General features: G+C 35.3%; 1 protein-coding gene across 1 annotated transcript in view; it reads left to right on the top strand.

Annotated features, from left to right (window-relative positions):
- Positions 1-12,586, top strand: part of CCDC7 (coiled-coil domain containing 7) — a 467,373-nt gene that overhangs the window by 114,769 nt on the left and 340,018 nt on the right. Inside the window, exon 17 of the mRNA XM_045069128.1 lies at positions 7,313-7,531. Within this exon, the coding sequence (XP_044925063.1) occupies positions 7,313-7,531 (219 nt within the window). The remainder of the gene's footprint in view (positions 1-7,312; positions 7,532-12,586) is intronic.

Genomic DNA, 12,586 nt, shown 5'->3' with positions numbered 1-12,586 from the left:
AGGGAAGAAAACAGACACACAGATCTAGGAGACATAGAAAACTCCCATCAAAATCAACAAAAGGCTGATACCAAGATATATATTTTTTAAAAGATTTTATTTATTTATTTGTCAGCAAGAGAGTGTGTGCACAAGCAGGCAGAGTGGCAGGCAGAGGCAGAGAGAGAAGCAGGCTCCCCGCCAAGCAAGGAGCCTGATGTGGGACTCGATCCCAGGACCTAGGATCATGACCTGAGCTGAAGGCAGCGGCTTAACCCACTGAGCCACCCGGGCATCCCTGACATATTATAATTAAATTTACAAAATATAGTGATAAAGAAAAAAATCTTAAATGCAGCAAGACAATTAACTCTCAACTCTATGGTCAACTAATCTTCAACAGAGCAGGAAAGAACATCCAATGGAAAAAAAGACAGTTTCTTCAGTAAATGGAGCTGGGAAAATTAGACAGCCACATGCAGAAGAATGAAACTGGACCATTCTCTTACAACATATACAAAGATAAACTCAAAATGGATGAAAGACCTCAGTGTGAGACAGGAATCCATCAAAATCCTGGAGGAGAACACAGGCATTAACTTCTTCCACATCGACCACAGCAAATTCTTGCAAGACATGTTTCTAAAGGCAAGGAAAACAAAAGCAAAAATGAACTTTTGGGACTTCCTCAAGATGAAAAGCTTCTGCACAGCAAAGGAACAGTCAACAAAACTAAGAAGTGACCCATGGAATGGGAATGCAAATGACATTACAGCTAAAGGGCTCATATCCAAGATCTATAAAGAACTCAACACCCAAAATCAAGTAATCCAGTCAAGAAATGGGCAGAAGACATGAACAGACAGTTCTCCAAAGAAGACATACAAATGGCTAACAGACACATGAAAAAATGTTCAGCATCACTGGCCATCAGGGAATACAAATCAAAACCACAATGAGATACCAACTCACACCAGTTAGAATGGCAAAAAATTAAAAGACAGGAAACACCAAATGTTGATGAGGATGTGGAGAAAGGGGACCCTCTTACACTGTTGGTGAGAATGCAAGGTGGTACAGCCATTTTGGAAAACAGTATGGAGATTCCTCAAGAAATTAAAAATAGAGGTACCCTATGACCCAGCAATTACATTACTACATGTTTACCCAACGGATACAAACGTAGTCATCTGTAGGGGTACCTGCACCCCAATGTTTGTAGCAACAATGTCCACAATAGCTAAGCTGTGGAAGGAGCCGAGAGGTACTTCAATGGCTAAAGAAGATGTGGTTCATATATACAATGGTATATTACTCAGCCATCAGAAAGCATGAATATGTAACATTTGCATTGACATGGATGGAACTGGAGGGTATTCTAAGTGAAATAAGTCAATCAGAGAAAGACAGTTATCATATGGTTTCACTCATATGTGGAACATAAGAAAGAGTGCAGAGGACCATAGGGGAAGAGAGGGAAAACTGAATGGGAAGAAATCATTGAGGGAGACAAACCATATGAGACTCTTGACTCTCAGAAACTGAGAGTTGCTGGAAGGGAGGTGGGTGGAGAAGATGGGGTAACCAGTTGATGGGAATTAAAGAGGGCTCATGATATCATGAGTACTGGGTATTATATTCAACTAATGAATCATTGAACATTATATCAAAAACAAACGATGTACTATACCTTGGCTAACTGACATTAAATAAAAAAAATAAAAATGGGCAGGAGACATGAACAGTCATTTCTCTATAGAAGACATCTAGATTGCCAACAGGCACATTAGAACATATTCAAGATCACCCATCATCAGGGAGATGCAAATCAGAATCACAATGAGATACCACCTCATCCCTGTCAGAATGGCTAAAATAAAAACCTCAAGATACATCAAATATTGGTGAAGATGTGTAGAAAATGGAACCCTGGTGCCCTCACTGTTGATGGGAATGCAAACTGGTGCAGCCACTATGGAAGACAGTATTGCTGTTCCTCAAAATATTAAAAATAGAACTACTGTATGATCCAGGAATCACACTACTGGGTATTTTAACCAAAGAATACAAAAACAGGAATCCAAAGGGATATGAGAACCTCTATGTTTATTGTAGCATTATTTACAATAGCCAAACTATGGAAGCATCCCAAATGTCCGTTGATCAAGAAGATGTTTTATATATATATATATAGAGAGAGATATCTACAGATACATCTCTCTCTATATATAATATATTATATATATAGAGAGAGATATTATATAATATATACATATATGTTATATATTCATATGTGTTACATATATGTATATGTTACATAATATATGTTATGTATATATGTATGTTTCATATATATTACATAATATATGTTACATATATGTTATGTATAAATATATATATATTATTCAGCCATAAACAAGAACACAATCTTTTCATTTACAACAATGTGGATGGAAATAGAAAGTCTAATGCTAAGCAAAATAAGGCCATCAAAGACAGTTACTGTATGATTTCACTCACATGTGGAATTTAAGAAACAAAACAAACAGGAACATCTGGGTGGCTCAGTCAGTTAAGTAGGAGCCTTCAGCTCAGGTCTTCATCCCAGGACCCTGTGTTCAGACCCATGTCAGGCTCTACTCAGTGGGGAGCCTGCTTCTCACTTTCCCTTTGCCTCTTCCCTCCACTTGTGCTTTCTCTCTCAAATCAACTTTAAAAAAAGAAAAAAAAAAGAGAGAGAGAGAGAGAGAAACAAGAAACAAGAAGAAACAAACTCTTACCTTTAGAGAGCAAACATTTGATTACCAGAGGTGAGGTGGGTGGGAAGATGGGTGAAATATTTGAAAGGGATTAAGAGTACACTTACCACGTGTATCCCAGTGTTCACAGCAGCAATACCCACAGTAGCCAAACTCTGGAAAGAGCTAAGATGCCCTTCAAAAGACAAACGGGTAAAGAAGATGTGATCCATATACACAGTGGAGTATTACTCAGCCATCAAAAAGAATGAATACCCAAGTTTGCATCAACATGGATGGGACTGGAGGAAATTATGCTAAGTGAAATAAGTCAAACCGAGAAAGTAAATTATCATGATTTCACTTATTTGTGAAACATAAGGAATAGCATGGAGGGCATTAAGAGAAGGAACGGAAAAATGAAGGGGGAGAAATCAGAGTAAGAGATGAACCATGAGGGATTATGGACTCTGGGAAGCAAACAGGGTTTTAGCAGGGAGGGGGGTGGGGTGAGCCTGATGATGGGTATTAAGGAGGGCATGGATTGCATGGAGCACAGGGTGTTATAGGAAAACAATGAATCATAGAACACTATATCAAAAACTAATGATGTGCTATATGGTGACTAACATAACATAAAAAAAAGTGCAAATTAAAATTTAAGAAAAGAATGCACTTATCTTTTCTTTTTAAATTTTTAACCATTTTTAAAAATTTTATTATTTTTAAAATTTATTTATTATTTATTTTCAGCATATTCATTATTCAGTATTCAGTATTTTTGCACCACACCCAGTGCTCCATGCAATCCGTGCCCTCTACAATAACCATCACCTGGTACTCCAACCTCCCACCTCCCCGCCACTTCAAACCCCTCAGATTGTTTTTCAGAGTCCATAGTCTCTCATGGTTCACCTCCCCTTCCATTTTCCCCCAACTCCCTCTTCCTCTCTAACTCCCCATGTCCTCCATGCTATTTGTTATGCTCCACAAATAAGTGAAACCATATGATAATTGACTCTCTCTGTTTGACTTATTTTACTCAGCAAAATCTCTTCAAAAAATGGGCAGAAGATATGAACAGACACTTCTCCAATGAAGACATACAAATGGCTATCAGACACATGAAAAAATGTTCATCATCACTAGCCATCAGGGAGATTCAAATTAAAACCACATTGAGATATCACTTTACACCAGTTAGAATGGCCAAAATTAGCAAGACAAAAATGCACTTATCTTGATGGGCACTGAGTAATATATGGTATATCACCATTTGTAACAGTGTGTATTAAATACACTGGAGTTAAAATTAAAAGAAAAGCAAAAAAAAGCAATAGCCTTCCTTTTTATCCAAAACAACCATTTAGAAACAATATTGGAGAGGATTCTATTTATTTACTTATTTATTTATTTTACTTATTTTATTTAAATTCATTTAGTTAATATATAGTATACCATTATTTACAGATGTAGACTTTAATCATTCATCTGTTGCATATAACACCCAGTGCTCATTCCATCAAGTGCCTCCTTAACGCCTATCACCCATTTACCCCATCTCCCCCCCACTTCCCTTCCAACAACCATCAGTTTTTTCCCTATAGTTAAGAGTCTCTTATGGTTTGTCTGTCTCTGATTTCATCTTATTTTATTTTTCCCTCCCTTCCTCTATGATATATGAGTGAAACCATATGATAATTGTCTTTCTCTGACTGACTTAAATTTTAAATCTTTTTTTTTTTTAAAGATTTTATTTATTTATTTGACACAGAGAGATCACAAGTAGGCAGAGAGGCAGGCAGAGAGAGAGAAGGAAGCAGGCTCCCTGCTGAGCAGAGAGCCCGATGCAGGGCTCGACCCCAGGACCCTGAGATCACGACCTGAGCCGAAGGCAGCGGCTTAACCCACTAAGCCACCCAGGCGCCCCTCTGACTGACTTATTTCACTTAGCATAATACCGTCCAGTTCCATCCATGTCATTGTAAATGGTATGATTTCATCCTTTTTGATGACTAGGCAATATTCCATTGTCTATATATACTACATATTCCTACCCACTCATCTGTCAATGGACATCTGGGTTCTTTTCATAGTTTGGGTTGTGGACATTGATGCTATAAACATTGGGGTGCAGGTGCCCCTTTGGATCACTACCTTTGTATCCTTTGGGTAAATACCTAGTAGTGCAATTGCTGGGTTTTAGAGTAGCTCTTTTTTTTTTTTTTTTTAACTTTTTTGAGGAAACTCCATACTATTTTCCAGAGAGGCTGCACCAACTTGAACTAATGATGTAAGACAGTTCCCCTTTCTCTGTATCCTTGCTAACATTTCTTGTTTCCTGACTTGTTTATTTTTACGATTCTGCCTGGTATGAGGTGGTATCTCTTTGTGGTTTTGATTTGTTTTTCCCTGATGTCAAGCAATATTGAGCATTTTTTCGTGTGTAGGGATGATTCTATTTATAATGCTAGAGAAGCATATTTAACAAAAAATAATTTTTTTTAATGAAGAAAAACATAGTTTACTGAGGGATATAGATGAATAGTGAAGAAATAGAAATTTATATTTTTGATTTTGAAGGTTCAGTATTATAAATATTTCAGTTTTCAGTATCTTCCAAATTGATATATAGATTTAAAGGAGTTTATTTCTGGATATAAACAGAATTATTTTTGAGTTTGACAATTATCAGGAAGACAAAAGATATATTGAGATAAGAAACTGGTTAAAATACAAAAGAATGATAAGGATTTGGTGGTTCAAAGATAATGTGTAATGTTACACTATAATAACTAAAGCAATGTGGTTCTGGACTTAATGCTGAATAAAAAAATCCAGAGACAGATTCAAAGGAATGTAATAATTTAGTATATTACAGTTTTAGTTGTTGAAACTTTTTTATAGAAAGACAAAACAGTCACAAAAAATAAACTGCTATGAATAAGTAGTTCTCATGCAATAGTTTGTGACATATATCAAAATAGGTTGCAGAATGATTTAAGATCCAAAATTAATAAATGGAGTATGAAAATGTTATAGAAGAAACTCTGGGTAACAGACATGGTCTTGGCTAGAGCAAGATTTTCTAAGCATCATACTGCAAAGGAATATTGCAATATATTTGGTTATTATTAATTTAAAACTATTGTATGATAAAAGATCTGTGAGATATAAACATAAATGCAAATTCTTAACAGAATGTTTTATATGAAGATCTTCTACAAATCTATAAAAAATATGAATGCCCGGGGCGCCTGGGTGGCTCAGTGGGTTAAGCCGCTGCCTTCGGCTCAGGTCATGATCTCGGGGTCCTGGGATCGAGTCCCGCATTGGGCTCTCTGCTCAGCAGGGAGCCTGCTTCCCTCTCTCTCTCTCTCTGCCTGCCTCTCCATCTACTTGTGATTTCTCTCTGTCAAATAAATAAATAAAATCTTTAAAAAAAAATATGAATGCCCTTCCACCAAATATTCCCCCAAATAGATACAAACAGGCAGGTCATAACTTAGAAACACATAAGGGCAATAAATGCATATGAATATATTCAACCTCACTAGTTATCAGATAAATGCAACTTTAAAATAACAGTGGAATAGATTTTTTTTTTTACCTGCCATTTCAGTAAAAATTTTTGGAGCAGAAATATCTAATATTTGTGGCTATATCCTGAACTAAGTACTCTTTTATATAATTTTATTACCATGAATTAATACTTCTCTAGAAAATATATAGCAAAAGTTTTGGGACAACATAGGCTTTTCAGTGAATCATTGCAGTTACTAAAGTTTATCATAAAGAAGAAAAGAATGTACAGAGATTTTGTACAGGTATGTATAATATAAAAAATTTTAATACCAATATTTTAAAATTACCAATATGTCTTTAGTAAGAAATTTGCAAAATAAAAGTATACTATTAAATGTACTTCTATTTTCTATTCAGATTTAGATGTACATTTATTGTCATTGGAACATATCTATGACTTTATTTAGTAAAAAGCATATCATGTATGTATAGTAGGATAGTATAGATAAAAATTTTAAAAATACATATATGCACTAATTATATTTAGAAGTAATGAGAAAGGATATATATCAAATGTTAACAGTGAGTTTTCTGTTTGTGGTAAGATTATTTGTGAACTTTATTTTTGTTGATCTAAATAAAAAATTATTAAAGGTGGCATTTAAAGACCTTATATTCTGGAGAAATAAATTATTTTCCACATTTTTAAAATTATTTGATATTATACATATTAATTACCCTGGTTGCATTCTATCCCCTTTTTTGATGTATATCTTTTATTCACTTTTATTATGCCTCTATAATAATTAGAGCTTTAAAAAAATAATAGGGGATATTCCTGGGATATAAAAATAGCCCTCAAAGTGGAAGGCATTTCTTCACTGTTTTTAATTTTAACCTATGGATTAAACTTTGGATTATATCAGTGGTTTAATTAGCTTCTTCCAATTTAGTAAAAATAAAGCTGAGAAATAATGTGGACATGAACATAGTCTTCTTCTTGAAAGTTGTAATATTGACCAAAAAAGTCACACATAAATCTTGATAAATCATTACTTTTTTAAAAATAGGAAGCTGAAAGAGCTAAGCATCAACTTGACTATTTCCTAAATCAAGGGAAAGAATCACTTAAAAGTGAAGGGAAGACCAAGACAAAAATGGAAATGGGTATTAGTAAAATAAAAGTTGAAGATTCAAAAGATATACCATTGGAGAGAGGAACAAAGAAATCAGTAGTTACAGATTCAGGTGGACAAAAGACAAGTTCTAAACTCCAAGAACATCTACAGGTAAGGAAATTACGGAAATAGAGTAGAAGACAGAAAAACAGTGATCTTTGCTGTAAGATTATCTTTTATATTGTTGTTTACTTCATTTGTATATATTATTTTAAAAAAATTTCTATGCCCTGTTTCTTTGCTTAGACTGTTTGTCTTGCTAAAGGTAACTTTAGTTATAGCAATTCATTTTCTTCAATACAAATTTATAAATTAGATATGTATTGGTTTTGAATGATGATATAAACACCTGAGATTTGAGAGCTAGAAAAAATAGGAGTTCCTAGACCAAAGATATTTTACTATAAATTAATAAAAGTAAATATAAATGCAAAACCATGGGAAAACATTTTTAAATTTATTTTTTTACTTAGTGCAGTTCACACACTGTATTAGTTTCTCGTGTACAACACAGAGATTTGTTTAAGTACGTATGTTATGCTTTGCTCACTACAAGGGTAGCTATTTGTGAGGAAAATTTCTTGAAAAAATGTATTTTTGTTTGTGTTACACAGTGGATTCAGAAGCTCTTTCTTGAACATTCAGATTTATTAATCTATGCCTTGGAAGAAAATAACAGTGTATACATAAGCAACTTTATTGACAAGTAATGGGAAGAGTTAAAGAAGTAAAGCAAAATGGTTGAGAATATTATTTTGCTTGTCCTTGTTCTAGCAGGATAGGTCTTATCAGGTCTCTTATTTCTTTAATAGTATTTTATATTCTTTAGTGTCCTTCCTTTTTGTTTTCAGAATAAGAGTTTGTAGTAGAGATAGCATAGTAAAGTAGCATATAATAATAATAAAGTAAAATTAAAAGCCAATACTCTAACTTTTTTAAAGGAGACTATCATCACCCAGTAATTTTTCCTTATTTTAATGTTTTTTAAATATAATTTTTTGTTTTTATTTAAATTCCAGTTAACATACAGTGTAATGTTAATATCAGGCATACAATGTAGTGATTCAGCTCTTACATGTAACACCCGGTGCTCATCACAAGCACGCTCCTTAATCCCCAACGCATATTTAACCCATTATATATAATTTTAATTGCAAATTGTGTCAGCTTCTTCTTGAAAAAATAAAAAATGAAAAAATTGCTCTTGGTGAAAAGGAAATTATTAAGGTTAGTAGAGTTTTTTTGGTTTTTGGGTTTTTTTTGTGCTAGATTGAATACAAAAGCAAAGTTTTTAGAAATCCAGATTTCTGTGAACTGGCTTAAGGCAAAGATAAAGTGTGGCAACACAATTTAAAATGTGCTGGTCACTTTATATCCTCTATCATTATAAAATATGCTGGTGATTTTATGTATATGTGCTAGTCATATACAGAATAAGTAATAGATGCTAATCATTTACACAGTAAGAAATAAGTAAGATAGCTATCAACATCCTGATTTTGAAGATGAAACTGGAGCCTAAAAATTAACTATGCAGCATCATAGTAACGTCGAATTAGACTTCAGACCGAGGTCTTTCTGGCTTCAAAATCACGTCAGGATATCTTCCTTGCTTTTCTCTGTGGCTGCATTTGAAACCTAACTTTGTTAATAGGCTTAGTGTTTTTTTATTTCCCAGGATTTTCCCCCTAAATCCAAAATAAGGCTGTTATATATGACAAGTTAAATAGAAAACATTAAGTTAAAAAGTAAGATGAATTTGGGGGCACCTGGATGGCTCAGTGGGTTAAGCCTCTGCCTTTGGCTTGGGTTGTGATCTTGGGATCCTGGGATCGAGTCCCATATCGGGCACTCTGCGCAGTGGGGAGACTGCTTCCCCCTTTCCTTCTGCCTGCCTCTCTGCCTACTTGTGATCTCTCTCTCTCTCTCTGCCAAATAAATTAATAAATAATCTTAAAAAAAATAAGGAGTAATGAATTTGAAAGAGCAACTTCATTATCCAAAGCATTTTACCAGGTAACTTTGTCATCTTCAACCTGGGCAAGTGATTTTTGCTTTCAGTGGTATTATAAATGGATTAACACACACCTCTCTTCTTATTTATTCAGTTTAACAATCCTTATTAAATACTGGGTGCTTTTGAAACAGAAATCATTACTGAAGTTTTTGATGGACTAGAAGTTATTCAAACTCACTGTCTCTATATTCTTATTGTAATTCTCCATTTAACTCTAATCTTTTTTCCCCAAGCACTATATTAAAACTATTTTTGCCAAGGTCACAACAAATCTACTTGATCTTATTCTGAAGGATGCTTTATACTCTTATCCCACTTACTCTCTTAGTAGTATTTGATCATGTTTGATGATTTCTTTTTTTTTTTTAAGGATTTATTTATTTATTTGAGAGAGAGCGAACGAGAGAGAGAGAGAGTGAGCAGTAGCAGGGCAAGGGGCAGATGGAGAAGGAGAAGCAGACTCCTCACTGAGCAGGGAGCCTAATGTGGGACTCAGTCTCAGGACCCTGGGATCATGACCTGTGTAGAAGGCAGATGCTTAACTGACTGAGCCACCCAGACACCGCAACCATTTCTTTTTCTTTTCTTTTCCTTTTTCCTTTCTTTTTTCTTTTTCTTCTCTTTTCTTTATTTGTTTATTTACTTATTTGACAAAGAGAGCAAGCATAAACAGGGGGAGTAGTAGGCAAAGGGAGAGGGAGAAGCAAGTTCTTTGCTGAGCAAGGAGCTTGATGTGGAGCTTGATCCTAGGACCCTGGGATCATGACCTGAGCCAAAGGCAGAGCCTTAACCCACTGAGCCCCCCAGGTTCCCCCTGACCATTTATTTCTTTTTAATGTAGTCTGCATTTTGATTTAGAGACAGAATAATTATTTTGTTCCCTATATATTTTTCTGGTACTGTGTTTTGTGCTGTCCATTCTTTAACTGTGGTGTTTCTCTGAGTTTTCTCTCTTTCAGAGCACGCTTATGTACTTTTATGGCTTTCAGTGCCAAATAAATCTTATTTCTCTAACCCAGATATCACCTAATTTCCAGGCCTATTATCTTTCAAACAACTTAATTTACCTTCTAGAATGGTCCACAGCAGCTAGAATTCATCATGTCCTAAAATGAACTGAGACCATGACCTGAGCTGAAGGCAGAGGCTTTAACCCATTGAGCCACCCAGGGGCCCGTGTGTTATCTTTTGGTATGTAATAAATTACTCCAAAACTTAGGGGCTTAGACAACAAACATGTATTATTTCACAGTATCTGTGAGTCAGAAATCCAAAAAGAAGGTTTAGCTAGGTCCTCTAGTTCATGGTCTTTCACAAAGTTGCAATCAGACAGTTATCAAAGAAAAGTCAGAGCTAGGCAGTCAAGTGTAAAAACAGTTTTTATTTAAGTCTATTGAAGTAGGAGAAAAGAGATCTCAGTATAAAACTGCGTTCAATTCCTAGTACACCATGGGGAAGTAGAAATTTATAGCCAAAGAGTAGGTTGATGGTCAATGGAAATTAGTAAGGGCAACATTGGGGGTGAAAGGAAGATTCTTGCTGAACTGCCCTAATAGGATCTTTGCTGATGGTAGGCAAGACTGATCATCTATAGGGGTACCTGTGTGGCTCAGTTAACTGAATGTCTTTGGCTTAGGTCGTGATCCCAGGGTCCTAGGATTTAGCCCTGTGTCAGGCTCCCTGCTCAGTAGGAGCCTGCTTCTCCCTCTCCCACTCCTTCTGCTGGGCTCGCTCGCTCTCTCTCTCTCTCTCTCTCTGTGTCAAATAACTAACTAACTAACTAAATAATATATTTTTTTAAAAGGTGATCAGCTATCACCTGGGGAAGGAAGATCAATCATGGAGAATGGGGCACTGTTGCTAAATTGACTTACCAGGGTTCTTACTAAACCTGGATTTTAAAAGGAAGTGCACAAATGGACTTAGGGGAAGTTTCAAGAACCTAAAAGTTTGGTCAAGCAAAGAATCTTTATCAACCCCCTATCATGTTCAAAGAAAGAAGTGATGTTCTTAAGCCCATTTCTTACTTGGTCACTTTTTGTTCATTACAGACTAGCTGAATCATCTGTTGGGGCTTGGTGGTAGAGGCTATTTGCTTGGTGGTGCTAGAAGTCAAGCATGTAATGGCAAAAGTTTCTATGAAAGCAAAAAAAAGATTAATAGTTAAAAAACTCAGTTTCTGAATCTAGAGGGAGGCCAGTCAAGAAGATTTCTAGATATTGTGATTTGAATATCTTTGGAGATGGCATTGGGTATTCCAGTGAACTTTCTAAGAGGCCCACACAATCAGCAGGCAATAAGGCTACTCATTCATGATCTATCATGAATCTGTCATGATGATTTTCTTGAAGTTTATGGAGCCTTCCAGCTTCAGCTTGGAGACCTTCAGGGAAAGGGCAGTTCTTGTTCTCAGTGATTTTAAGTCAAAAGGCAGAAAAATTGAAACATTAACTTGAAAAGTTGTAACCAGGTAGAGGAAACTAGAGTTCTGGATTTAGTGTAGTTCATAGGTGGATAATAAAGACTTAAAAACAATGAATAGGACTAAAATTAAACACCCACAATGGTATGTTTTTCATTTAAACATAATTTATCTGTGATCCTTACCAGTTCCAGCAAAGATAAAGTAAGAAAGATTCATTTGTAATATAAATCCTCTCATTAAAATTGACTTGATCATTTATACAAGTGCAGCAAGAATAGTAACTGACCACATAGGTCATTTGTGTTTGCTTTGCTGGAATTTTTCATAAGAAATTGTAGGTTGGACTTTTAGAAACTTCTTGAGGCTAGGAAGCCAAAAACAGTTTTTATTTAAGTCTATTGAAGTAGGAGAAAAGAGATCTCAGTATAAAACTGCGTTCCAAGACAATATCTATAGACTTGGATGAATTCCTCTTTTCTAGAGGTCTCCAAGATATCCTGAGATTCCTGAGCCTGCCAGGAAGGAGCTTTCCTTGCTCATCTGTATGGTCAGAAACCATATAAGAAAGATACTGGGCAGATTTTTGAAGGAGGCTTTATTGGCTCCATAAAATCAACCTTAGTTCCTTAAGGCAGCCTGGCCATATCTGATTTTTTACATCATTCTCAAATGTGACCCAGCAGTCAAATTCTTGGTAATATAACCAATGTTCCCAATTGTGTTC

Source organism: Mustela putorius, unplaced genomic scaffold (assembly GCF_011764305.1).
Source record: "Mustela putorius furo isolate JIRA1106 unplaced genomic scaffold, ASM1176430v1.1 tig00003913_pilon_pilon_pilon, whole genome shotgun sequence".
In the NCBI taxonomy this organism is placed as follows: Eukaryota; Metazoa; Chordata; class Mammalia; order Carnivora; family Mustelidae; genus Mustela; species Mustela putorius.
The sequence above is the reverse complement of the archived record's forward strand: the minus strand, read 5'-3'. Positions and strand labels throughout refer to the sequence as shown.